At 62.1% G+C, this 26,903-nt stretch overlaps 1 protein-coding gene and 1 long non-coding RNA gene across 2 annotated transcripts in view; one reads left to right on the top strand and one right to left on the bottom strand.

Annotated features, from left to right (window-relative positions):
- Positions 1-26,903, top strand: part of LOC106832361 (zinc finger RNA-binding protein 2) — an 80,887-nt gene that overhangs the window by 48,701 nt on the left and 5,283 nt on the right. The window contains 9 exon segments of the mRNA XM_070491739.1: positions 425-564; positions 1,326-1,455; positions 2,016-2,206; positions 5,338-5,509; positions 8,199-8,337; positions 10,062-10,171; positions 10,644-10,739; positions 11,717-11,828; positions 12,480-12,577. Coding sequence (XP_070347840.1) covers positions 425-564; positions 1,326-1,455; positions 2,016-2,206; positions 5,338-5,509; positions 8,199-8,337; positions 10,062-10,171; positions 10,644-10,739; positions 11,717-11,828; positions 12,480-12,577 — 1,188 coding nt within the window.
- LOC123279093 (uncharacterized) lies at positions 12,584-25,796 on the bottom strand. Its single transcript, XR_006516947.2, has 3 exons — positions 16,636-25,796; positions 14,739-14,789; positions 12,584-14,424 (listed from the first exon to the last, which is right to left on the bottom strand). It is a non-coding gene; the product is annotated as an uncharacterized lncRNA (long non-coding RNA).

Genomic DNA, 26,903 nt, shown 5'->3' with positions numbered 1-26,903 from the left:
CCTTCATGAGGCCCGCCTCGCACGGGTGTGCCCGGCTTCACACTCATGGTGTTCCTCAGAATTACTTTGATGGGGAACGAGTGTTTTTCGTGGATTTTCGGTGAATATTCCACGGTCACCTGTGGTTACTCGCCAGTGGTGTCACATCACCTTCCTCCTTCGGTCCTTCATCACACAGAGACGGGGGCTCGGCTTCCGCGCTGGCAGACGTCTGTTAACTCTGTGTGTCACTGTAGTTTCGTTCCCTTTCCTGCCTTTTCTTGGGGACCAGGAGTGTTAAGACATTGGGGGCTTGAAAGCCGACTGCTGTCTAAATCCAGCGGGAGGATGGCCTTCGGGGGCTCTCCCGGGTCCCCGAGACACCCCCGTGGCATTCTCCTCTTGACGGGGGGCTCCCGTCTTACAGCCCTTTCCTGTCTTCCAGAAAAAAGTGAACCCCGATCTTCCGCTCGCACTTGAGCCCAGCAGCAGAGTACGGAGGCTGCTGGAGGAGCGGGCGAGGAGGCAGAAGCAGCTGACCCGGAGGCGGCTGGAGGGGCTGCGGCGCTGGCACGCGGAGATGAGGTGCGCGCGGGTCCCGGCCCGCTCGGGGGCCGCCCCCCTGCCGCCCTCCCCAAAGCTTCTGTCCCTGGGGGCTCAGGGACCAAATGGCTGCCCTGCGCTCTGTCTGGGGGACATGTGCTGTCACCTTTAGGCCTGAGGACCGGACGCTCCTGACCTGCCAGGTGGGCAGGGACACCGCCCTTTGAGGAGACTCGGAGGGTCTTAGAGCAGGCGGCCCGCGCAGGGCAGGCAGAGTTAGCACACAGCACTGATGAGTGCAGGATGCTGCGGCCACGGTGCCTTTGGGCCCGATTCACAGGGATACCCTGGGTCCCCGCGTCCCCCGACCCCCGTGATCTCTGCCCACTGTGTCCCCTGACCGCCTGCGCATTTGTCACCCTCCCCCTTCACCCTCTAGAGCAATGCCAAAGCATTTTCTGACACAGTATCTGATTCACGGAAAACTGTGGTGGCATCTGAGCCAAGGAATGAGGCCCAGGAGAGACCTGGGGCCACAGCTGCTCGGGCCTGTGTTCCCCCAGCCCCAAAGCCTGTCTCCCAGGCACACTGCGGGCGTTCATGCAGGACCCTCATGTGGGCTTTCATGGGGCCAGCCAGCTGCTGCGCTCCTCGTTCGTCCTCACCCAGCCTTGCTCAGCCCGAGGAGGGGGCGGGAGGAGCCCTGTGTCCAGGGCTTCCCCACGTTGCTGTGCGTCTCTGACGTGCGGATCCCAGGGTCCTGTGGCTGCATACAGCTCCTTGCCCCTCTCCGTCCCCCACAGGCGTCAGGAACTGTGCAGGAGGCGGCTGGAGGAGGAGCCGCAGGCCCAGGACGAGCACCCGGGACCCTCACCGCCCGAGCAGCACCCTCCCTTCAGGAGCAGGCCAGGGGCACCCCCCGACACGCCTCTGGTGGGTGGTGGTCTGGCCTCGAGCCGAAATGCCCCTGTGGCGGAGCCCAGCGGGTGGGTGACGTCCTCACACCCTCAGTGGGAGGACCTGAATTTTCCAGGGACGAGGAGCAGGACTTTGAACCAGGACCCCAAGGGGCACTCGGAGCCGGAGCTGGAGGGGCCTGGGGTCCCCCTCCCCGGCTGCTCGCTGCAGCTTCCTGAGAACCTGAGGCAGCTCCGTCTGCACAGGCCGGGCCGGGCGTGCCGGGCCCCTCGGATCACATCTTCAGGGAGGAGGCCACGGGGCTGGCTGAAAAGCCTCTGGCTCAGAAACTAAGACTCTTGCCAAAGGAGCCACGGGCCCCGACTCAGCTGCAGGGGAGGCCCCAGGGTCCCCGGCATTCCTTGGCCTGGCTTTCTGGCCACTGCCTGCCTGTCACCCCCAAAGCCAGCCTGGCTTGGGGCCCTGTGTCCTCCTGCTGCGCCTACCTCACCTCTGCAGGGCTGACGCTTGTCTTGTGCCCGCCCACCGGGTCCCCGTCCTCTCAGCTCCCCGGTGACGCACGCGCCTCCCTGCAGCCCGCGCAACGGCGGGAGTCCAGCGACGACCGGCACGTCCTGTGCAAGCACGCTGCCATCTACCCCACAGAGGAGGAGCTCCTGGCTGTCCAGAAGGCCGTCTCCCACTCGGAGCGCGCCCTCAAGCTGGTGTCCGACACGCTGGCTGAGGAGGGTTCTGGAAGCCCAGAGCAAGAGGGCAGTGGGCGCAGGTAGTGGAGCTCCCCTCCATTCCCAAGGCCGGGGTGACTTGGAGGGATGACTTGGAGGGGCCGAGGGGCCGGGCTCTGGGCGATAAGTGGCTGCCAGGGGCACAGCTCTGCAGCCTCTGAAGTCGCCGGGGCTTTCCAGCCTGCGGGCAGAAAGTTCCTGGGTCTCCGAGCCGCAGCCCAGGGCTCAAAGGGAGCATCAGTCCCAGCTGGGGAGAGCTGTGCTCCAACCCCAGGGTTTACTTTTCCTCCCGAAGGCGCATCTAGAAATCTAGTTCACAAATGCTTAACCCCGTCTCCCCATCCGACTCATGACTCGTCCTTCCAGGAGCCCCGATCCCTGGGAGGCGGGAAGGTCCCCACACCTTGTTGTGAAGCCTCACACGGCTTAAATGACCCTGGAGGCATGTCGCCTTGCCAGGCCCTTTCTCCCCGGTGGCTGCTGTTTCATTTCCCTTTGTGTTTTTTTCCATTGTGGTAACATCCTCAGAGCCCTCTGGACCATTTTTCTGCACGATACAGCGGCACTCGCACATCCACGAGGTTGTGCAACCGTCACCACTATTTCCAGAACTGTCTCATCATCGAAACAGAAACTTGTCCCCGTTCAATCCCCCAGCCCGGCCGAGCCCTGGCCCCCGGTCCCGCTCGCCGTCCCTCTGGCTCGGCCTGTTCCGGACATCTCCTGGAAATGGAGTCACACCACAGGGGCCTTCCGTGTCTGCCTGGCCCCGCTCTGTGGCTCCCTTTTCCCGTAGCACTTGCTCGCTGGCGAAGAGCCTGCAAGCTCCACATGGCCGTGATAAGGTGGACTCTCCTCGGTTCAGACGAGAACCTTCGCCAATGTGAGGGCGAGGGAGCCCTCTTCACCTGCCCGATAGAGAAAGCCGGGGCACAGAGACATTTCTCTCAGCTGCCCCTGCGCCCGCATGAAGCCAACACACCAGATGGCCAGGTCCCCAGAGGGAGGTCCCAGACAGTGGAGCCATCCCAGCTCCCAGGGGGGTCAGGTTGCTCCTGCGAAAGGACAAGATGCTCTGGCCTCATGTGCCGGGCCCCTGGGGCCTGACACACTGCAGCCCGCTCTGGGGGCAGTGGGAACAGTGGGAACCGCGCTTTGCAGCTGCCCATGGCCAGCGGCACACACAGGAGGGTGGCCCATCCTTGAAATCCCCACGCAGTGTGGCGGGCCGAAAAGTCACCCCTGGCGTCATGCTTTGCTGTCTCCCCCCAGCATCCTCCCTGCGCACACGTTTTGTTTTTGCTTTGCTTGGTTTTGTCACTTTTTGTTTTGAAATAATTGTGAGCTGTCACAAGAGTAGCAGAGGACCGTGGGCCCTTCCCCCGCTGCCCCAGTGCGGACGCGGAGGCACCCGGAGCTCATGTCAGGAGGAGGACTCCCTCCTCCGGGCCTCCCTCCAGCTCCCGGGGCAGCACGTGCTCTGCGTGTCCCATGCTGGCCGGGGCCGTTCACCGGCATCTTGTCACCTGCGCAGATGCGCGGACCCACCACAGTCAGGACCCAGAACCTTCCGTCAGTACCAAGGAGCAGCCTGCTGCGCCCTCCCCAAACCCAGCCCCCACTGCATGCCTTCAAGACAAAAGCCACTTCATTCCTTTTCGGCTTTCACATAACATATATGTCACATTCCATGTTATGTCCTTACGTTATTTTTCAAAAACACAGAAACGTGGTTTTTTAATAGGAACATTGTAAACTTTTCTCTGGATGTTCCGTTATCTACTTCACTGTTGAGAAGAGGATGTTAGCGCTGGGTGTCCCTGAACTTTTATGATGGAAATTCTCTAACATAAAAGTTGACGGGACGGTGTAATTATAACGGGCACCATGTGACTGTCCCTAAACCATGATTGTCCTTGATCTCAGGCCCCGCGCCCGCTCCCTTTGGGAGAGGTTAGTGGAAGTCCTGTCAGACCTCACACTGCCCCTTTAGTAAGTGTTTCAACCCGTATCGCTAAACCATAAGTCTCTTTTTTTTTTAAACAAAACCACAATGCTATTATCATGCTTTTAAAAATTAACAATAATTCTTTACCGTTGTCAGCTATACAGTCAGTGTTGAAATTTCCAGTTGTCCCACGGATATCGTAATGTGGCTTTTTAGTTTGGGGGGTTTTTCATTTTATAGTTCGTGTGAATTGGGATCCAAATCGATGGACAGGCCTCTGGGTCTCTCCCTCAGGTTCCCCCCACCCCCACCCTCTGCTTTCTCTTCCCTTGCGGGTCTCGGTCACAGAGTCTGGTCCTGGCCCCGGAATCCAGACGTCCCTGGTCTGGATTTTGCTGGCGGCCCCCAGACACAGGTGCCCTGGGGCCACATCAGGCTCCAGCGCTCTGTGGTCCAGAAATGGACAGGAATCCGTAAACGTGTTTAAAAATAAGATTGTCTCCTGCCCGGAGAAGTGTCACAAAGTCAAAGTGCTGATAGAGTGGCAGGAGCAGGTGGCAGCTTCTGGACCCGAGGAGCGGACGTTTGTGTCGAGATCGGCTACCTGAGGGCCCCCCAGGCAGCGGTCTGGGCCTCGCAGGGCAGGAGCCGAAGGACCGGGAAGGGTGGAAGGAGAGGGCGGTGGCCAGGAGGCGGGGGTCAGGCCGGGGGCTGCGCCCAGGGAAGAAGTGGGTGTCCCCCCTGCAGAGGGCAGCCGAGAGGGTGGAGTCACACTGCAGAGAGCTGGCCCTGGGCTTAGCGGGCACGCAAGTGTGAGCAGCCCGCCCTTAGTGAGTGTGCTGTGGCGCTGGAGGGGCAGTAGGGGCCTCGGCTCGACGGGGAGGATGGAGGGGAGGGGAGGGCAGGCTCCTGCTGAGCGACCAGCGCACCTTCTCGCAGAGGGGGCCGCAAAGTGACCCCAGAGCTGGCTCAGAAGGAGCGCCAAGCCAAGGGCTGGCGAGGGTGACACCAGCTGGCTGAGGACCAGGGACCGTGGGGATGGCCGGCGGGGGCCTTTTCCAGAATGCAGCTTGTCAGAAAATAGTCAAGCCACCAGCCTTTGTGATTAGGCACGACTCACAGGGCTGGGTCAAGTGCCATTCCTGGACCCCGGCGGGGTTGCGCTCGCTGTCCCTGACCCCTTTCTTGTGTGCGTGCCACACTCTCTCGGGTTTGTCTTCACAGTGGCATCGACCCATCGCCTCGGATCCTGAAAGGCGTGGTGCGGGTCGGCCTCCTGGCCAGCGGCCTCCTGCTTCGGGGAGACAGGCACGTGCAGCTGGCCCTGCTCTGCTCCCGGAAGCCCACGCGCGCCCTGCTGCGGAGGGTCGCGGCACAGCTGCCCCAGCAGCTCTTGGTAAGCTTCGAGGCCGCCTCGTGGGCTCCTGGGCGGCGTGACTGTGTTCCTACAGGACATGAGGGGACAAGAGACAGCCTGTTAGATACAGCCCGCCTGTCTCAGACAGTCGGAGGCAGACACTAGGAGACAGGTGAGCTCAGGGCCAGACTCAGATGTGGCTCGACGCCCCGCCACTGAGGGCAGTGACTTCTGGTCTGTCCACACGACATGGCCTTACCCAGCCACTGCAAGGGCAGAGGGTGGTGAAACCTGCACGGAGACCCTTTGTGGGCGTGATGACTGTGAGATGCCCGTGCACAGGCCTGAAAGGCCTTCTGCCCAGGCGGAAACCCACCCTTAGGACTGGGGGGTGACTGACCTTCCTCTGGAGCGGTTCCTCTGTCGTCATGGTCCTTTCCTCCCCTGGATTGATGACAGGGGGAGGGGTGAGCTCACGCCTTGATTTAAATCCGTCACCTTCGATGAAAAAAGTCAGTTCCCAGGACCGTCTCTCCCTCCTGACGTGTGGGTTGCTGGACCCGAGGGAACTCAGCATCGCTCCTCCGACTGGCTCAGCGAGCACTGGGGGCTGGCAGACCCAGGCCCACCCGCTGCGCTCCCACTCTGGTCAGGAGACAGAATAGACAGGTAGCAAGCTAACTTCCAGTTTGTCTTCTGTGATGAAATTAAAACGTGATGCCAGGTAGAGAGCACCTGGGGAGAGCAGGGGCCACATCAGGGTGGGGGGGTGTCCTGACAGAGGATGGAGCATGTGAGGGAAGAGCCGAGAGTCAGGAGAAGCCTTGGAAAAAGGGGGCAGTGTTCCACATAGAAGGACCAGCACCTGCTGAGGCCAAGAGGCAGGAGGCCCCAGGAGAGGTGAGCCTGGATCAAGCCAGGCCTGAAGGCTGTGTGAGCAGGACTCTATTCTCAGGGAAGCCTGGAGGGATTTAAACAGGGGAGTGACGTGCTCCAACTTCACTGATCTAATCACTCACTTCCCAAACACACAGCACAGGGCAGTTTTCTGCTACGTACGTAGGGGTGCAAAGATGGCTCAGATGCAGACCTTGGCTTCTGGAATCTCACAGCCCAGCAGCTAAGAGAAGCCCTGAAAAGATGGCTAAGGCTGTGGGAGAGCTGGCAGTGGGTCCCACCCAGTAATGTAGACGGGCCCAGGGGCTGCCTCAGCAGGGAGGCCCTGAGAGGGGAGGGGTGGCTGTCGGGAGAAACGGGCATTTCAGGTTCAAGGCCAGCCTCAGGCTGGCGATGATGATGATGACCATGTGGCCCTGGGTGACGCCGGGACAGGAACCCCAAGGGTCCACACAGGAACTCTGAGGTGGGCCGTGGCCTCCGTGTTCCCCACCCAAAGACCCAAAGCACTTCCACGTCCAGTGAGGCCCCCCCGGGGGAAGCCTCTGACCCTGCCATCTGACTCCAGAGTCCCCATGCAGCTGGGCAGACAGCTTCGCCAGGCCACGGGGCAGCCGGGCAAGCAGTGACCACTGCGTGAGGCTCCATGCCTGCTCGGGGCATGCTGGCCAGGCGTCTCTGGGGCTCCAGAACAAGCCAAGGGACACTGTCTGGCCTCCCTGGGAATCAGGTCCCCACACCAAAGCCCCCTGCATTGTGAAGTCTCCTCCGGAGGCTGGGGACCGGGACGGGCAGTGAGAGTTCTCGTGGCTGCGAGCTCGGGGGTCTCTTCTCCCTGAGACCCCTGGAGCGGGCGGCTGGCAGGAGCAGAGCCTGGGGGGGCCGTCAGTAGGGGGCAGGCAGAGGGTACCACTGAGGGTTGACCTGGAGCCTCTGCTGGTAAAGGACCGATCCTCTTGGGGTGTCCCCCAGTGAGGGCGGCAGGCATGGGGTGGGGACCGGAGCCCAGGAGGCTCAGATCCTACCTGAGGCAGCCTCTGTTCAGCCTCCTGGGAAACCCCTTCTCCCCTGTGTACCCAGACGGTAGCCTGTGACCAACTAGAGGATCTTGCCTTTTCCCCTCGACGGTGTCTCTCGGCTTACATTCCACGTTCGTGCTGAAGGAGCTTTGTTCCTTTTTTGTGGCCGAGGAATATTTTGTTGCCATTTGTCCATGACCGGCCGAGTCCTCCCGAGTGGTTGGACATCTGGTTGTTTCCAGCGTTGTGTGTTACCAGCGAGGCTGCACAGAATGATAACCTTGTGCACAGGCCGCATGGCTCACGTGGGAGCACATCCCAGGGCAGAGGCATGGGCCAAGGCAGGAGCTGGATGCCTCTGGGGAATGTTGCCAGGTCAGCGTCCACCAAGAGTTTCCAGATGCCAGATCTGCACCCTCCCGGCTGCTCTCAGACTCCTGGAGCTTTGTTCTTCTCACAGGGGAGGGTGGCACCTCGATAGCGTTTTAATTTGCGTCTTTCTTACTGTAGGGGTAATCTGTGTCATTGTGTGAAAGTGGTCACTTCTGTTTCCTTTTCTGCCAAGTGTCTGCTATATCACTTTCCAGTTTTCTTATCCGATTGCGGGTCTTGTTCTTATTGAGCTACGGGCATTCTTTACATATGAAGGCACCTGTATGCAGGCTCCACTGCCCAGACGCGTTTCTCTGCATGTGCTCCTGGAGGGCAGGGCCGCATCTCAGTCCCTTGGAGGTTCCAGACCACCATGTCCTTGTCGTTCACATTGCCTCTCGCCTGGAGTAACGCAGCCTCGTGTTGTGTTTGCACTGTAGATGGTGACGGAGGACAAGTACGAGGTCTCCTCTGACCCTGAAGACAACATTATCATCTCCTCCTGCGAGGAGCCCAGGATGCGGGTCACTGTGTCCATCACCTCGCCCCTCATGCGGGAGGACCCCTCCACGGACCAAGGTGCGGCTGGGCCCTTCTGTCTGGCTCCCCTCCCCATGCGCCGGGTGGCCTGGGGTAGCGTCCACCTCTGCTCTGGGTGGGGTGGGGCGTGGCCAGTGGCCTTCCAGCACCTGTGTCAGCCTGGATGCCACTGGTCAGACGAGAGCTGGGTCTGGGCAGCGGGTGCCACGTGGGCCGGAACCCGGGCTGCGGGTGCTCCGGGTATCACCCTCCTCTCTTGGCTCTGGGCTGGCAGAGGCCCCTGCGCCCCGCTCAGGGGAAACCAGCTCTGCCGGGCCAGGAGCTCAGACTGACTCCGTTGGTCTGCCCACAGTGGGGCCCACAGCACACCCCGCTGGTCCCAGACGCGAGGCTCAGGGGCTTGAAACAGGTTGGATTCCCTGCGAGTCGGGGGGCACTGGGCCAGGCCAGAGGGCAGCCAGGCCTTGAGTCACCGACACACGGTGAAGGCCAGCTGATGGGCCGCGCTGCACCTCTCACAAGGCCACGGAACCTCCTGGAACAGCCCCCAGGCCAGGTTTCCAGACTCCAGTCACTCCTGAACCCCCTTCCTGATGGTGGTTTTGTTGCAGCTGAGGGCCACGAGCTCCTAGCGTCTTTCTTTAAACTGGTTCATTTTTTGGAGGCCGGCCTGGTGGCACAGTGGTTAAGTGCACACATTCCGCTTCAGCGGCCCGGGGTTCACTGGTTCGGATCCCGGGTGCAGACATGGCACCACTTGGCACGCCATGCTGTGGTAAGGGTCCCACATATAAACTAGAGGAAGATGGGCACCGATGTTAGCTCAGGGCCAGTCTTCCTCAGCAAAAAGAGAAGGATTGGCGGCAGTTAGCTCAGGGGTAATCTTCCTCAAAAAATACCAAAAAAACAGTTCATTTTGAACACAAATTGAAAGAGGAGCCTCTGAGCTGTGAATGGGAAGCCATGGCTGGTCGTCGGAGGTGGAGAGCCCTCTGAGAAGAAAACACAGCTCAGAAAACAGATGCCCTGCAGTTCCCGCTCAAGGCCTGCGGGGGTCGCTCTGGCCAATGGGGCGGTCAGGACCTGTAGGAAGTGGCACAGCCCCGGGCGCTGCCTGGCAGGAAACCCCGTGATGAGCATCCTGTGATGGGGCCGCGAGCCGGGAGCCGGACCACTGGGCATGTGCTTCCCGTCAGTGTCCCCGTCCCCCGCTGGCTGTCAGAGCTGGCTTGCAGCCCCTCCCGCGGGCACACCCCGCCCCCTCCGCCTCCTGTGATGAGGGGCAGACACGGGGCCTGGGCCTTGGGATGTTTGTGGGTGGAAGTGAAGCCCAAGCCCCATCCTGTGACCTGAGGGAGCCAGGGCCTCCTTGATGGAGAGAACATTCCTGAAGCAATAGCAGCAAGTAAGAAAAAACAGACCTGAAGTTCTCCTGGACACGGGAGCCTTTGTCATCGATGATGGGACTGGCTCGCATCTGACCCAGCTTCTCCCTTTTCCTTCTGTGTTTGGAAGTTTCTGGAACTCTGGCGTAATTCATAGTTTCCCATCTGGACTAATTCTCTCCCCAAGGGAGTGGGCGCTGCAGGCGTCACGTCCCTTCCCTGTGGAGCAGGGAACCTCCGGGAAGCCGTCCCTCTGGTCCTGGCGGTGTTGGGAGCGGACACCGTCTCGGGGTCTGGCCCGCATGGCCCAGGAGGGGAGCGGGGGAATGGGCGCCCTGCCCACACGCCCTCGATGACTCACTCTCCTCCTTCTTCCAGAAGGAGTGGAGGCACCTCAGCCCGACCTGGGAGATGACCCGGGAGACGTTCTGAGCCTGGAGAAGTGCCTCCAGTCACTGGCCGCCCTCCGCCATGCCAAGTGGTTCCAGGTCAGGGGGCGGGGCTGGAGGGGGCCCACGTCCGTCTGTCTGTCCTGCCGGCTGCACGCCTCAGCTGTGCAGGCTCCGACTACAGACAGAGGACAAACATCTGTGAGGCGGCTCCCTGCCCAGACTGACCTGGTGGAGGTCACTCCTTGGCCATCAGGGCCGTGAACTTGAAAGGAGTGACCACTGCTCTGGGGGTGGGGACGCCGCCACCCCGTGGCCACCTCTGGCCAGCACCGGGGGCTCAGAAGTGGGCCGGTTCCATGGGCCTGTACCTGTTTGGCAGTGGACTCTGCTCCCAGCTGCTGCCCTCAAGGCTGGCCAGCCCGTGCCCCCCACAGTCCGTCCCCGGCCTCCACTGCCAGGATGGGCCCCCTGGCCAGGCTCGCTGTCCCGGGGTCAGCCCTGCTCCCCAGCCTCGCGCGCCCCCTCGTGCACGCAACCCCTGGAGCTAACGGTGCGCTTCTCCCCCAAGGCGCGAGCCAGTGGCCTGCAGCAGTGTGTGATCGTCATCAGGGTCTTTCGGGACCTCTGCCAGCGCGTGCCCACCTGGGGGGCCCTGCCAGACTGGGTGAGCAGCGCCGGGTGGCAGCCCTGTCCTGGGAAGCCCCCGAGGCCTGATTTCCCCCCATCCCGGCGCTTGGCTTTCTGAGAAGGGCTCACCTGAGCCTGAGCGCCCCGAGAGGTGGTGGGTGGGCGCCCCGGGCCCCCGGACCAGGAGGAGCCGCCTGGAGCGCAGCTGCATTTGGCCGCCCTTCCTAAGACGCGCGGCCTTGCCGAACCAGCTGCCTTGCCCCTGGGAAGGCGGCGAGCGCCCTGAACTTGGGCGGACTTGGCTTCTACGCACGGCCTTCTGCCCGTCCCTCTCCCCCCATGGCCGAGGCCTGGGCCCTGCACAGGTGACCCTCCCCGCCCGCCGGGCCGCCCCGGCCTCCTCCCCAAACGCCAGCTCCAACCCAGGGTTCCGGAGCCCGCCCGCACCTCCGCCTCCTCCCCGTGTCCAGGGGAGACATCACTCCTGGGGCCACCCCGTGGACAGCCCCATGACCAGCTTCATGCAGAGTGACTGGTGTGGGGTCGGCTCTGATGCCGACAGGACCCCAAATTCCCCAGCCTGTTTCCCTGGAAATGAAGATGCACCCTCCCGGGGAGGGGGGCTCCCAGAGCAGGGGGATCCCAGGGGTGGGCACGCCCGAGCCAGTGGCCGAGTCACCGTGACCCTAGCCCAGTGGACTGTGGGCCTCAGGGAACGAGTCCCTCTCACCCTCCTGATGCTAGTTTGCAGTGTTGGCATCCACGGGATGTTACCAATGGGGAAACTGAGGCATAGAGTCAAGTGGCCTGCCCGAGGCCATGCCAGCAGGTGTCGGCCCCAGTGACCCCCCCCGTAGAAGCTCAAGGGTGGGTGGGAGTCAGGGAAAGACCTGGAAGGGGCCTCCCATCCCAGGGTGCCCTGGAGGCCCCTGCCGAGCCCGAGAGCCCAGGGTGGGAGGCAGGCTGACCGAGAATCCCCTGCGGGACGCAGCGTCTGCACTGTCCGCCCGGCAGGCCGTGGAGCTGCTGGTGGAGAAGGCTCTGAGCAGCGCTGTGGGGCCCCTGAGCCCAGGGGACGCCGTGAGACGGGTCCTGGAGTGCGTGGCCTCGGGGACGCTCCTGACAGGTCAGTCACGACGGCTGGAGGCCCAGACCCTGGAGCAGACGGGGGGCCAGGGGCCGGCATGGGGTCCAGGAGGAGCCTCTTACAGACAGCCGAGGGCAGTGGCCACCCAGGCAGGAGGATGGTCGTCCCCAGGAGGACGGGGAGCGGGTGGGAGCAGGGGCAGCCTCTCCTCCAGGGGCGCCGGGCTTGGACTGGAGCCACCGCGACAGCACGGCGCACCACCCTGCTGGCGGCCGGCCGGCCTTGGCAGGAAGGTTTCCCGGGGAAGGACCAAGAATGCAGCTAGCGGGTTCTGTCCGAGACGCTCCCCTTGGCGCGGTCTGCAGTCACGGGAAGGAAGGGAGCGCAGCGCTGGCCCTCGTGTGTCAGACGCAGAGATGGAGTTCCGGGCGTTTTGGAGCCTGGATGGCGTCATATCCAGTGAAAAAGGAGATAAAGCCCTGGGCCGTGTGAGCCTTCTGTGTAACTGCACACTCGCAGACGTGCACACGCAAAGGCCGGGGCACGGGGACAGCTCCCCCAGCAGGGACCCCAGGGCGCCTGGGGTGCAGTCGCGGACCCTGCACATCAGGCCCCCGGTGCTGTGGAGCCGCGGGGGCGATCTTTCACAAAGGTGCTCTCCCTCTTTGCCGCCCCCCTCCCGCCACCAAGACGGGCCCGGGCTCCAGGATCCCTGTGAGAGAGGCCAGACGGACGCCCTCGGGGCCATGACCGCCCAGGAGCGCGAGGACCTCACGGCCAGCGCCCAGGTAGGGACCTGCTCAGCCAGGCCGCGCGGCCCCCAGCCCAGCCCCGGTTTGCAGCTTTGGCGTCCCAGGAGACGGTCTGGGGTCGCCCTGCCCTCCCTCCCTCGCCTGCAGAGATGGGAGGCCTGTGGTGCGATGGGTGGGCAGCCCAGAGCAGAAGCCGCTAGCAGAATGCGGCACAGACGTGGGGCCTCTGGGGCTGGGACCGTGGCTCACCCCCTGACCGCCCTGTGGTCTCTGAACTCCCAGCCGTGGCCTCCAGCGCCGCCTGGCCAGCCTCAGGCACCGCAGCCGAGCCCCCAGCTGTGGTTTCCCTTTTGTTCGCAAGTTTATTTATAAGAAAGTCTCCCAGTGGTACAGAATCAGGCGTGACCTTTAAGAATCGCCTTTAACGGAAAGAGTCCAGTTGCTCCTGATCAGGGCCGACCTGGGGGAGCATCTGGGGTCCCTGTAGCGAGGCAGGAAAGAGCTGATGCTCCGAAGGGCTTCTGGCAAACTCCTGCCGTCAGCTGCCCCCGCCGCCCCCCGCCAACTCCCGGTGTAGTTCACGCCTGAGGGTGCCTGAGCTAGAAAAGTACAGTCAAGGGAGGGCGCCCTGCGAGCCCCGTGTCCGCACTAGGCTGCCCGAGGGGGGCCGGGCGAGCGGGTGCGCCGGGGGTCCTGACGGGCTGTCCGCCCCCAGCACGCACTGCGCTTGTTGGCGTTCCGGCAGATCCACAAGATCCTGGGCATGGCCCCTCTGCCGCCCCCCAAAAGCAGGCCCGGGGCGCGCGTCCGGAAGAGGCTGCGGGAGGCGGCCGAGGCCCAGGAGGGCGCGGGCCAGAGGAAGCGGGGCCGGCCGGGCGGCGAGGGGCCCGTGTGAGCGGTCTCCCCTCCTGGAGGGACCCGATGCTGCGCCGCGTGGCCGCTCCGTCCTGACATCAGATTTCCGCTGGAGTGACGTTCTGCGGGTTTCTTTAAAAACCCTGTGCTCAGGTCATTGGAGAAATCGCCTCATTTTGGGGAGAGCCGCCGGGCAGCACCCTGTACCCCGATGCCTGCCCCACGGCGGGTGGGGGTGCAGCACAGTGATGTCAAAGCCGGGCAGCCCTTGTGGGGTGTCAGCTCGCCCTGGGCCTCCTGAGCATGTGGGCGTCTAGCTCGCTGCCTTTAGAGGCCCCCGCTGTGCATGGCCGTGAAATCTCGGGACAGGCCCGTCTGGGGCCCTGTGTCAGGAGGCAGGCCAGGGATGGGAGCCAAGACCGAGGCCCAGCCTGCCCCAAACCTGCTGCCCCCCGCTCCCCAGCCTGGAGATGGTCCCGTGGCCGGAGGCCTGCAGGCCTGAGCTGGGCTCGTCCCCCATCCCCCGTGGGGAGGGTGGCAAGACCGAGGGGTGGTGAGGAGGCAGGCTGGGCGCCCCTGGCTCCCATGAAACATCTGTGTCCCAACCGTCTGCCCTGACCGCCCCCCCCAACCTCGTTGCACCAAGTGCCTTCTGCCACAGAGAGGAACCGCTCTGGGACGTCCCTGAGGGTGGGGGGTGCCTTCCGGCCTTTCTCGCAGCTCCCTGCATAGCTCCAGCACCTGCCTCTTGGGTGCTGGTCTGGGGGCTGTGCCTGGTGCAGGGCGCAGGGGTCAGGTGCCTCTGGGTCCTGGGGGACGTGGGGCACCCGCTGCCCAGCCTCCGCCCCGATGCGTCCAAACCTCCCTCTTTGCCACCGTTTTTCTTGGCCAGCTGCCCAGTGGCACTGAGGGAGAAAAGTCCGGCTTTGGACTGACGCCATCGACAGCCACTCGAGTCCTTTGATTCATTTCTGTGTTTAGGAGACAGCCTGTGAGTGACTTCGCGTCTCACGTCTTCACAGAACCGCCTGGAAGTGTGGGGGCGGGGCGGGGAATAAAGGAGATACGCTTGTCTCTCAGTGTGGACGGTCTGTCCTTCCCTCCAGGTCCTGTCTGCACCTCCCGCTGCCCCTCGGGGCTGAGGCAGGGGCGCGGACCAGCCAGCATTTCTTCCCAGGCTCTAAGGCTGCGGACGTGCACGGGGAGGAAGTCCTAGGGGCTGGTGCTGCCCCCGGGGGTGGGCCCCTCGGGCCATCCCCTCACCGAGGTCCCCTGGGGGTGAGAGGAACCCAGCTCCACAGGCCCCACCCACCCATGGGACCCGGCCACTCAAGAAACCTACCCCGGCCTGGTCCAGGGGATGTGCAGGGGAGCTGGCAACCTGGAAGGCTTCCTGGAGGAAGGGGCGGCCAAGCTGAGTTGGGGATGGCTCTCTGCTTGCAGGCCCCCGCCAAGAGTTCCCTGGGAATTTCCCTAAATCCCCATCGCAAACCTCGGGGTGGACGGGGGCTCAGATGCGGAGACCTGGTCCCACAGCTTTGAGCCCCGGGGCATCCCCAGGCCGTCGTTTGGGGGCTGGGCGGGAGGAGGCAGGGAGAGGAGCAGAGGGGGAGGCAGGTGGGGCGAGGTGGCGATGGCTCTCATCGAGAGGGTCACGTGTCAATGGGCACCGAGCACGCACAGACCAGGCAGGGGCACGGCCAGGACCCCCCTCAACCCCTCAGGCGGGCGAGGCCGAGCCTGGTTCTAGGGCGCGCATTGTCTACCGGAACAGGAAGCAGCTGCTCCCCCCCACCCCACCCCCCGCCCTGGGATGGCAGGCGGCTCTCCGCTCCCTTGGGCACTCTTCCTGAGGGGGTGGGCCCGCCTGCCTCCCACAGGCACCCCAGCAACACCGGGAGCAGAGCCGGCCCCGTAGCTGGTCCTGGCCGCAGCTGCAGACCAGACACGGGCCGGGTCCAGGGAGGGCCCAGCATTCTCCACCTCACACAACCCCCACACCCGCATCTTGGTCGGCAGCTCTGCGGTTCACCCAGCTGCCCAGGCTGGCCGCCACCACCACCGGGGAGCCCTCCTGGGTTTCTTTGTGCTGGGGGCCAAGCCATCAGGAAGTCCTCTCAGTCCCACTTCTACTGCTCTCCATTCTCAGTGGCCGTCTGCTGCTTCAACCCCCAGCAGTGGGCGCTCAGGATAAAACTCAAGATTGCACCTAGGATAAAACCCCGAACCCCAACAAAGAACCCACCTGCCACCCTCTCCCTCAAGAACTCCACTTCACACCTGCCAGTCTCTGCCGCTCCTCAGACCAGCCAAACTTGTTCCTGCCACAGGGCCTTTGCACGTGCTGTTCCCACTGCCTAATAAGCTTGTCTCCTGACCTGTATGGCCAGGGACTCCTCCCTCCTTTGGGTCTCAGATGTCACCTCCTCAGAGAGGCCTCCTTGACCACCTCAAGGAGGTGTCACATCACACTGGTTATTTTTTTTACAGCTCACAGCACTGACTAAAGTCATTTGCGAATTCTCTGTGGCAGGAAGTCAGTCTCCCTTACTCACCCAGGATCCCCAGGTCTAGAACAAGCTAGGGACACAGTAGTTGCTCAATAAATATGTTAATATTTGAAGTCACACTCTGACCCCCCAAAGTGAGTCCCTCCCTTAGAGGAACTGCCCCCAGCAGCTAAGAAGACACCATTTGTTTCCATCTCGTCCCAGGAGCTTGCTGTAATGGTCTCGAGGTGAGAAACTTCAGCTGGGGCAGCGGCAGCGGGCTGAAGGGGACCAGGAGGGGGTGGGCCTTCTCAGCCAGGACGCACCAGGTGGCGGTCACAGCTGCCCCGTGATAGGAAGCCCCGGGCGCGATGATGAACTGCACTCAGCCGTCTCTGCAGACTGACTTCCTGCCTGACAGCCCGGCAGAGGCGGCTCCTGGAGACCGCACGCCCACGCTCCCCCTGGTCCCATCCCTGGCTCCCCGGAAACGCGGATATCCTCCTCACCCCCAGGTGGTTCGAAACCAGCCCTGTCGCCAGAGGGTGGAATCTGCCCCCTGGCAACTCCGAACAGCCCAGTCTAGGCGACGCGACAGCAAAGTCTGGGCCCCGGATGGACGAAACGTCTGGGCGCCGAGCTGGCCGCCACAGGCCTGAGGAGCCGTGGCCTCTGGTCTCTCCTCCCCAGCCTCCCCCCGCCGGGCAGAGGAGCCCAGAGCAGGCCCGCGGCCAGCGGGTGGATACTGACCTGGCGCCTGAGAAGCTGGGCTGCTGCAGGCAGGGACCTCAGGCTGCAGGATGCTGGCGGGCAAGCCCGGTTGCTAGGCGACAGCGGCGCGTGTGGGAGGGATGAGGCAGGCCGTGTGGGCAGGGCTGAGCGGAACCTGGCAGGCGCCCCGGAAAGACAGAGACGGAAGGGCAGGTCTGTCATCCCGTCTGCAAGGTCCCTGATAAGCCAGACAGCGAGCCGCAAAGGTGCACCACATCCCCTCCTCCCCATCAGTCACCCTCAGTGGTGGAGGGGGCATCTCCAAGGCTTGGCTGGCTTCGGCGGCTGCCTGGGGAAACACTGGCTCCGCCTTCTCCCTGGTCGCCTGTTAGTTTGGCTGCCGAGGCTGAGAAGCTGTGTCAGGGAAGTGGATGAAGGCTCTGCTGAGCGGACGAGCTGGAGGAGCCAGGTTCCTCCTGAAGGTGGAGGAGGCAGCCTGGAGCTGGGGAGGAGTGCCCCATTTATGTCTGTCCAGGTTCTGAGAAGTAAGACGTACTGGGAACAGATGTATGCACACCCGTGTTCACGGCAGCCAAAACGTGGGAACGCCCCCGAGTGTCCGTGGATGGGTGATGGATCCACAGAGTGTGTCCATCCACACCCTGGAATATTACGCAGCCATGAAAAAGAAGGAGATCCTGACGCCTGCTCCCACGTGGATGGACCTGGAGGACGTGATGCTCAGGGACGTGAGCCAGACACAGAAGGACACACACTGTGTGGTCCACTCACAGGAGGTCCCCAGAGGAGCCACAGCCACAGAGACAGAAAGTGGATGGGGGGCCAGGGGCTGGGGGAGGGTGGGAGTCAGTGTTTCCTGGGGACAGAGCTGCAGTTTGGGAAGATGGAAAGTTCTGGAGACGGATGGAGGGGATGGTGGCACAACCGTGTGAATGTGCCTCATGCCACTGAGCTGGGCCCTGAAAATGGTTAAGATGGTCAATTTCATGTCTATTTTAACACAAAAATATTTTTTTTAATGCATTGGGTTTTTCCCATTACAAAAAACTTGGAAGTTTCAGAAATAATGGAAGAAGAGAAACGAAGTCCAACCCTGTTGTCAGTCTGCGCGTCTCCTCCGAGTCGGCTCATTCTACGTGCACATTTTACGGACGGGCTGTTTATACCAAAGCGATTCCTGCCTTTCTTCACTTGACATTATAACAGCTTTCATTCCTCACATGTTTTCAATGTGCTGAAATAGAGTTTTTCTAATTTAATTCTTCTGGAGACCTTACAAGACAAATCTCCTTTCCTTTTTTATTGTGGTGCACATAATATAATGCACATAATGTAAAATTCACCACTTTAAACTATTTCAAAGTGTGCGACTCAGTGGTTTTGGGTATTTTCAGTGTTGTGCATCCATCACCACTAATTCCAGAACATTCCATCATCCCCCCAAAAAAGCCCATCCCCATCAGCATCACCCTCACCCCCTCCCCAGCCCCTGGCCCCCACGAGCCTGCTCTCTGTCTGTGGATCTGCCTGTTCTGGACGTTTCATGTCAATGGGGTCACACGCCGTGTGTCCTTCTGTGTCTGCTTCTCTCCCTGAGCGTCGTGTGTGCAGGTCCGTCCACATGCAGCTGTGTCAGGGCCTCGCTCCTTTTCACAGCTAAGTGGATGGACCATGTTGTGTCTGTTCTTCAGCTGATGGACGTGTGGGCTGTGTCCACTTCTTGGTTGTTGGGAAGATATATCATTTTTATCAGCTGCATAATATTCCACCAAATGAACATACTCCCGTTTGCCTAACCATGCCCCTTCTGTTGGACATTTAGATTATTTTCAAATTGTATCTTGACAAACAAGTTCCTGAGGGTCGGGATTCTGCCCCCCGATGGAAACCCGGGAAAGGAATCGCTCCATCAAAGGGCGTGAGCATCATAAGGCATTTGGAACTTCCCTGGGTAAGACTGCGTTCCGTCAGCGCCTTGCTCGGTACCCTCACTGTCAGTGAGGGAGCCCCCATCGCCGCCTCCAAGCCAGGACCTCGCCTTCTCACTTGTGAAAATACTTTTCTGCACATGGATATGAGTGCAACCATTGGGATGCTTTCTGCGACCTCTTGTATCCTCAACTGCTGGTCTTTCGTGTTGTCATTCATTCGACACGTGTTTATCGAATGCCTCTATGTGCCGGGGGCCGTCACTCACATGGCTTCCCTGTGTCTACCCCTGAGAATGTTGAAATATATTCAATATTCAATCAGCAAACGTTCACCAGCTTCCTTGGAGGAACCCGAAGATGAACCAGAAATAGTCACTTCACGCAGCGAGGGTGACTCGGGGCTCTGGTCCCAGCGTGGCCCTTCGACATAGCAGCCGTGGGTGTCAGGACAGCTCGCTCCGCCTCCCTGGGCCCCTGTGAAACTGGACTAACGCTCGCGGCACCAGCCTTGCAGAGCTGAGGGGAGAACTCAGTCATAAAGTGCGAGTTTTTACGCTTGCTGCCCAGCAAGGTCCAGCCTCAGGGACGCAGGCAGGCGTGGGGGACACGGCGATTGAGATGGAAGTCACATGCGGGACAGTGACCCATCTCGGCTTCCAGAGCGCTGGCCACCAGGCTGTGAGAAACACCCAACAGAGGCGGCTGATGTAGGGGACTCCCCTGCAGTGGCTGGTCCCCCCATTGTCCCCCGAGTGAGGCCACCCCATGGCCGGGAGCCGCCTGTCAGCTCTGCAGCCCTCCCCTTGTAAATGTCACCCGGGGAAGAGACTAAAACCCAAAAAGAGGACAAAAAAATAGCGTAGGAAAGAGACAACGAGAACAGAGGGGGCAGTTCTAGAAAAGCCCTTACGCGTTGTATCCTCCAAGAGCTTCCAGCAGATGCCGTAGCCAGGACACGAGCTGAAGTCTGCCTTTTCAAAAGGAACATTCAGGGTCTGGCCCTGTGGTGCAGGGGTTAAGTTCGCACGTTCCACTTCTTGGCAGCCTGGGGTTCGCCGGCTCTGATCCCGGGTGTGGACACGGCACCTCTTGGCACGCCATGCTGTGGGAGGCGTCCCACATATAAAGTGGAGGAAGATGGGCACGGATGTTAGCTCAGGGCCAGTCTTCCTCAGCAAAAAAGAGGAGGACTGGCAATAGTTAGCTCAGGGACAATCTTCCTCAAAAAAAAAAAAGGGGGGGAACGTTCACAGAACCACAGCGAGCCCTTGGAAATGAAAAGCCTGATGGTCCAAATCAAGATATCAACGAAGGGTGGGGAGAGAAAGTAGAACGAGAAAACATTGGCCAGAAAATAAGATCCATCCAGGAAGCCAAGTCATGAGGAAGAAGAGTTCCACGGGAGGGGACAGAGAAGCCGACGTGGAAGGAAGCACCCGGGACGGCGCTCGAGAAAGCCTATGAGGAGGGGCAGACGTGATATCATGGAGCCCACCGCCCGTCCAGCGCAGCAGGTGGAAACGGACCCACGCCGAACATGCTCGGTGAAAGAGCAGCACGTGGACAAGAGGAGAAGATTCCAGAAGCTTCCAGAGAGACACGCCAAGGACGAGGAGGCGGGACAGCTTCAGGTTGTCCGACTGCCCACGACTGGAATCCGGAAGACAGGAGGCTGGGGAAGTGACCCGCCACCGAGGACACTCTCTCAGCCAAACCCCGGATCTCCCGGGAGAGTGGAAGGAAAGACACCTTGTCTGGAAATGCCTGTGGGGGGCGTGTGCCCAAAGCGAGGGCACAAACCAGGAAACGGGGAGACCCGGGCCAGAGGGACGGGCGCTACACCACGGGATGCCCAGGTGATGAAGGAGAGGGGCGCTGGGGGGACAAGTTACTTCCTCTGGAGAGGCTGGAGGAGCGCAAGTCACAGACGAAAAACAAAGGCGATCGCTAACGCCAGGAAAACCAGAAAAGCAAAGTGTTCCTTAGGGCCCCTGCTCCCCGTGAGCAACACTCACATCTAATAACATAAACACCGAATGTACCGTTTAACCGAAATTGTGACATAACTATGGGGAGAGCAGGGTGCCTGGGAGAGCTGGGTCTCCACCTTCAGGAGCAGGAAGTCGATGGGCACCGTCCGACTGATAACGCAGGAGACGCATAAAACGTTATTTGGAAGCGCAGAAGCGAATACGAGAGGAACAGCGGACAGGAAGAGCAGCGGCGGCCCTCGGGGAGGGAGACGGACATTGCTCGCTTTGTTGAAAATGTGTTTTAAAGCCTTGCCCCCGTCTTTGCACACACGAGACACTCTACAGATGTCGCACGTCTTAATTTTGACGAGAAGGAAACCCACATGGCCTTGAGGGCTCGTCGCTCGGTCGGGAGCTGCGTGCATGTTGGCGAGCACGGGAGGGCTCGCTGCGAACCGCGAGCATCGACACCTTTCCTGGACCGAGAAGCGCGCCTGCAAATCAAGCAGCTTAAACGATGGGCCTGCTCCTGAGAAAATAAAGATTGCGAGGGATCAGAGGTCAGCAAACCGCAGCCCGCTCACCCCGTCTGCCTTTGTGCCTCCCGCGAGCTACACATGGCCCTTGCCGCGTGTAAATGGCTGGAAACAATGCAGAGAGTCATGATGTCGCGTGACCCGTGAGAAGTATAGGACGCGGACCTTTCAGCGTCCACAAGTCCAGCTTCATCGGAACGCAGGCGCGCCCCGTGGCTTACGTGGAACCCACAGCGGCTCTCGTGCGACAGAGGCAGAGTTGACTCGTGGAGACGGAGGGTCGGGCCCTTTGCAGAGAGAGTTTGCGGACTCAGTTAGGGGAGGAGGGTGTGGGATGGGATGGGGAGGATCAAGGGGGGCTCCCGACGCAGGCACCCGGGGGCGGGGCTTCCAACAGACGCGGCTTCCCTTCCGGCACCTTGTGGCTCTCCCGTCCTCCTCCCTCCGACTCTACCCTTTCATCGGATCCCATGTCCATTTGTCCCGCGAGGGCCCACTGTGCGCCAAGCTCCAGAGAGAAATGAGTGTCCGAGCCAGAGCAGGTCCCTGCCCTGACGTTCTATCAAGGGGAGCTCAGTGAGGCGAGGCAGGAGGGCAATCGACGAGAATGAGCAAGACAGGGTGACAGGCAGTGATTCGGGCTTGGATGGGGGGTGGCCACCATGGGGGTCAGGAAGGGTCTCTTGGAGGAGCTGGACATGCTGAGAAGGAGCCTGCCTTGAGAAAAACTGGGCGGAAGCATCTACGAGGAGAAGGAAACAGCACGTGCAAAGGCCCTGCGGCTGGTGGGCACCTGGAACACTTGAGAAACAGGAGCCAGTGAGCTCAGAAGGTGGAGGGAGCTGACAGCAGAGAGGTGACAGTGGCCAGGCCAAGCCGGTCGTGGGCCACAGTGGGAGCCACGGGAAGGCAGGCAGTCTATATTGAAGCTGCCAGTGTGGCTGGGAAATGACGTGCCAGCTCCACCTGGATCACAAGGAGAGTGGGACAGGCGTGCGGGGGAGAGCAGACACCCCCCTCTCTCGAAGGTGGATCTACCCGAAGCACAGCCTGCACCCCAGAGCAGGTCACCCCGAGAGCCCCCTCACTCGACATGGACCGCAACCCTGGTTGCACAGTGAGCCAGGCGGCATTTGTCCTTGAAAGAGCGGCGCGGTCCTCCACTGGCCCCAGGGCCGCAGGGAGGGGACAGCTCGATTCAAGGAGGTGCTAACTGGGGCAGGCCACCCGACCGTGCCAGCCAGGGTCCCAGGGTCCCGGCGGCCTGCCCGCCCTCCAGACCTGGAGAGCTCAGGTGCGGCACGTCCTCCCGGGTCCCCCGTGTGCCCAGCTCCCGCCAGGTGGCTGGGCCCCAAGGCCAGCCCCCGCCTCTTGTGTCCCGGGGCGAGCTGGGCCGCAGCTTCAGACGGCTCTGCTGTCCCCTCCCACAGTCCTCGGGTGAAAACGCACGCTCGGAGCACCCACTGTGTGCCAGGTACTGAGGCCGCGGCGGGAATGGCGCCGTCCACAGCCCCTGCCCCCCGGAGCTGACGTTCTGGGGAGGACAAAGCTGGTGAGCGGATGAGCACGTCAAATCCACCGTCATTCCGGCAGCGGGGCCTCCAGAGAGTGACAGGCAGGGACGTGCCGGGTCAGCGGGATGGAATCTTCCAGGAACTGCTGGAACGTTGAGTATGTCTGGGGAGGGGTCCCAGGCAGAAGGCACGGCTCATGCAAAGGCCCTGAGGTGGGAGCGAGCCTGGAGGCTTTGAGGGAGAGGAGGCCAGTGCCCCGCCGCCCCCTCTTCCTTGGCCCCCGGTGTGAAGACTGCATCCGCCAACTTCTCCTGCTCCTGGGTTTGGCCATGTGGCTAAGTTCCACCCAGCGAGATGAAATTACAATGGCATTTCCTTCGTTTAAGGACCCAGGGAGGGTCCTTAAAGGGAAGAGGTGCTCCTTTCTCTGCCAGCTCCCTGCCTCCTGTTGGCTGGAATGCAGATGGGATGGCTGGAGCTTGAGCAGCCATCTCAGATCAAGAGGTGGAAGCTCTTGTGCTGAGAAAGGCAGACCAACAAGATGGCAGGAGCCTGGGTCCCTGACACTGCCCAGGATAGCCTCCCTGGGAGAAGATTAATTTCTGCCTAATTCAACCTTCTAGCACTTGGGGTCTCCCCTCCCATGCAGCCAGTCCTAATCCTGACCGATGCATTATGTAAAGTGCCGGTCGCATGCCTCCCTTTGTTCACTGCCTACAGTGCTTCTGTCCTTACCAGCAAGAATGAGAAAGATGCCCTGCCTTTGAGAAGTTTCCAGCCCCACTGGAGGAGTCTGCGGGCCTAACTATTAGCCCCAGCCCGCTGTGTGACCACAGGCAAGTAGCCTGGCCTCTCTGGGTCTCAGCTGCTCCAGCTCTAGCATGAGCTGCAGGCATGGCTGGAACTGAGGAGGCGAATTCTTCCCGCAGAGAAACTGGAGGCAGCCGTGAGAGCTGGGAGGGGCTTCTTGTCACTGTGCGCCTGCACAGGAGGGTGGCCTGGGGCGTGAGAAAATTTCTGGAATCAAGTCGACTGGACCGAAATGTGGAGGGTGAGGAGCCCAGGACTGGTGAATTCTGGAGTCCCGTCCGATGGGGTGGCCACCAACTGGCTTCAGGCTGGTAGAAAGAGGGGCGAGTACCCCGGCTCCTGGCAGGAGGCAGGAGAAACTGGTGTGGCCACCTCTGAGGACTGGAAGACCCATTGAGTCTTCGTGATCCAAACTGGCCAGATCTTGGATGCTTCCAGGCACGGGGAGCTCACCCCTTCGGTAGCTCTGACCCAAATAAGCTGTGGACTCAAATCTGTACCCCTAGAGCCGGGCGCAGCTCAGTCCCTGTGCCCAGGCCCTGGGGGCTCACCTGCGCCCGGAGGTTCGGGCCCTGACCCTGTCTCCTCGAGTCTACCCTCCTCCAGCCTCAACGCCTCTGGTTTCTCTGGTTGCTCCTTCTTGGGTAGGGAGTGTGGGACAGGACCCTGGGGGCCTGGGGAGGACGGAGGTGTTGCTCAGATGCTAAAAATTGCATCCTGGAGAATGTCTCCGGGGGTGCTGGGGCGTCTCAACGTCTTAGCTTGGCCTCCCGTCCTTGCTGCGCACAGAGGGGGCAGCCCCGGTCGTCGTCACGGTGGGGCCCGCGCGGCAGCAGCGGCTCCGGAGAAGCCAGCGGTGCTGCTGGGTTTCCGCTGTGACTATTCTGATGCCGCGTTTCTATTTCGGGCAAGTGAGGGTGGTTTGCCATATATGGTGGGCGCCTGGGGGCCCTGCTGAATGCGGCTGCAGGGTCCCCAGACCCAGGGCCAAAGTGGTGCCCGCGGCTGGGAGGCGGGGGCCACGCCCTGGGACTGTCCCGCCGCTGGATCCGTGGACCCTCCCTGCAAACGCTCCGGCCACGAATAATGAATGACACAGCGCCCCCCTCCTCCTGCGCGGCCCCGGCTGAGCGTGACCCCAGTGCCAGTTGGGGGATCCCCTTCTGGAACTCCCCACTGGGATTTATTCTCTCCTGCATGAGGTGAATGGCATGGTGCCTTTGGGTTGTGTCACATCCTGGGGGGCGGGGGGTCGACAACGGCTGATGTTCGCCTTTTAATATGTATAGTTTCCTAGTTTTTGTTGCATAATATTCTAGCATGTGGCTGTTCTGTGACTCTCCTCACTCGGCCTCTATTCCCAGACCTCAGGGCGGCCTTAGAGGCACGGCCCCTGGGCCTCGTGGGGGAACGGAAACTTGAATGGGGACCCCGGCTCTCTGGGCGGCTCAGTTAGCGGCCTCGCAAGATCGGCTTCAGCCTGGTCCACGCGGACGCATCCAGTAGAAGGAAGGCGGCCGAAGGGGCTCACAGGGAGATCGGCCAGGACGGCGGCCATCAAGTGCTCACCAGACTGTCCCCTGAGGTCGAAGCCGGTGCTGCGCAGCCCTACAGAGGGGGAAACCGAGGCTGGGAGGGTGGCAGCGCCTGCCTCTGCCACGGCTGGGCTGGCCCCGGCCTACCCCGCTGTTAGCCTCCACGCGGGGCTGCTCTTCCAGGAGGCCTCCCGTTGCAGATGGTTTGCTTCCCGTGGCCCCAATTTTCCCTTGATGTAGATGATGATCATAATGATACGGATAGCGGTTGACATTTGGGGGCGCTTTCTTTGCGCCAGGCACCAACAGCTCTCTAAAGGTGCCCTCCCCGTTGGCAGAGGAGGTGACTGAGGACGTTGGAATCGTAGTCAGAAGAGTCCATGGTGTCGTCTGGGCTCCGCGGCTTGCTTACCTCCCCGGATGGGCAGCTCACTCGACCTCCCCTCCCCGTGCGCTCCTGCGCGCGCGCAAGTGCGGGACCCCATTCACTCTCCGATGCGTCCGCATCCCGGGGCGGGCGGGGTGCGCGCCCCGCGGCGCCAGGCCGGAGAGCGGCGGGGAGCCCGCGAGCGCCACCAGCCCCCGCCCAGGCGGCTGGAGGTGCCGGGGGCCGCGGGGGCGGGGCGGGGAGGGGCCGGCGGCGGCGGCGGCGGCGCGCCGAGCAGACCGCAGTGCGGCCGGCGCTAGGACCCGCGGGGGCCTCCCAGGCCGCGCGCCTCCTGCTCCCCCCAACCCCAGCCCTCCTCCCCCCCCAAAATGAGGAAACGGAGCAACTTGCTCCAAGTTGTGCAGCCGAGGCCGCCTCGGGGTGCGCAGCCGGCGCGCGGGGGCCCTCCTGGGGGCGGGCGCGGGGTGCGGCCCGGGGGCGCCCCCTGAACAGGTGAGCGCGGCGGCGGGGTTGGGGGGAGAGACCGTGGGGCAGTGGGGGGACCAGGGGACTCTGGGGGGACCCCGGGCGTGCGCGGGAGGGGCCGCTGTGCGCGCGAGGGTGCGCGTCCGGGGCGCGCGGCGGGTACGCGGCTGGGACGGGCGGTGGCTGGAGGCGACCAGGCGCGGCGTGGGGGGCCTTTTTCTGGCTGCGGGGGTGCGCGTCTACGAGTCCCGGGTGTGTGTATCCGCGCGTCCACGTGGAGGGTGTGCGCGTGTGGCCGAGATGCGTGTGCGCGGCCCTGCGTGTCGCTGTGCGTGCGCGGGTGGCCCTGAGTCTGGCGCCCAGGTGTTCAAGCGTGGGTGTGTGTGGGGGGGGGTGGGGACAGGTACACACGTTTCGGATGTCCGAGCGTCTGTGTGCGTGTACACACGTGTGGACGGTGTGCACACGTGTCTCTAGGGGATCGAGCTGCTGCTGGCACCCCTGCGTGGCTGGGGGCACCTGTGTCCACACCCCGTGTGTTTCTGTGTGTGCTTGTGCATACGTGGATCTGTATGCGTGTGAGAACACAGGAGGTTGGGGATTTCCGGGGGGTGCATACAGGAAAAAGAGGCTCAGCCCCCCAGCCACCCCTGCCGTGGGGTCCACGCTGGAGACAGGGTGAAATGCCCCCACCCAGCACCAGCGAGCGACTTTGTGTGTCCCTCCTGGGGCGCAGTGGGGGGATCAGAGAGGCCCAGCTGGCAGCCCGAGGAGCCCAGCTGGGCTGCGTGCCCCCCTCCCCCCCAGGGTCAGCGATTCTCGGGAGTGACCTTGAGTCATCCTCTGCTCCCACTTAGCAAGAAAGAGGAAGAACCAGCCTCGATTAGGTGGCACCGAGCTCCCCACGCACCGTGCGGGCTGCTGGGGCCCGAGCCAGGCACTTCCGCCCTCCCCAGCCTGTGGCCACTTGCTCTCTGCCCACCTTGTGCCTCAGTTTCCCTTTGGGGATGATGGCGAGGTGAGGTTCTGTGGTTTTCCCTCCTGGTGTTTCATGGCTTCGACTCTGCTAAGGAACGCCCCTGGGTAGAGAGCACCTCCCCACAGGGGATCGGGAAGCCAGGGCCTGGTCCCCAC

This window comes from Equus asinus, chromosome 20, assembly GCF_041296235.1.
Source record: "Equus asinus isolate D_3611 breed Donkey chromosome 20, EquAss-T2T_v2, whole genome shotgun sequence".
In the NCBI taxonomy this organism is placed as follows: Eukaryota; Metazoa; Chordata; class Mammalia; order Perissodactyla; family Equidae; genus Equus; species Equus asinus.
Note: the sequence above shows the minus strand (reverse complement) of the source record. Positions and strands in the feature narration are given on the sequence as shown.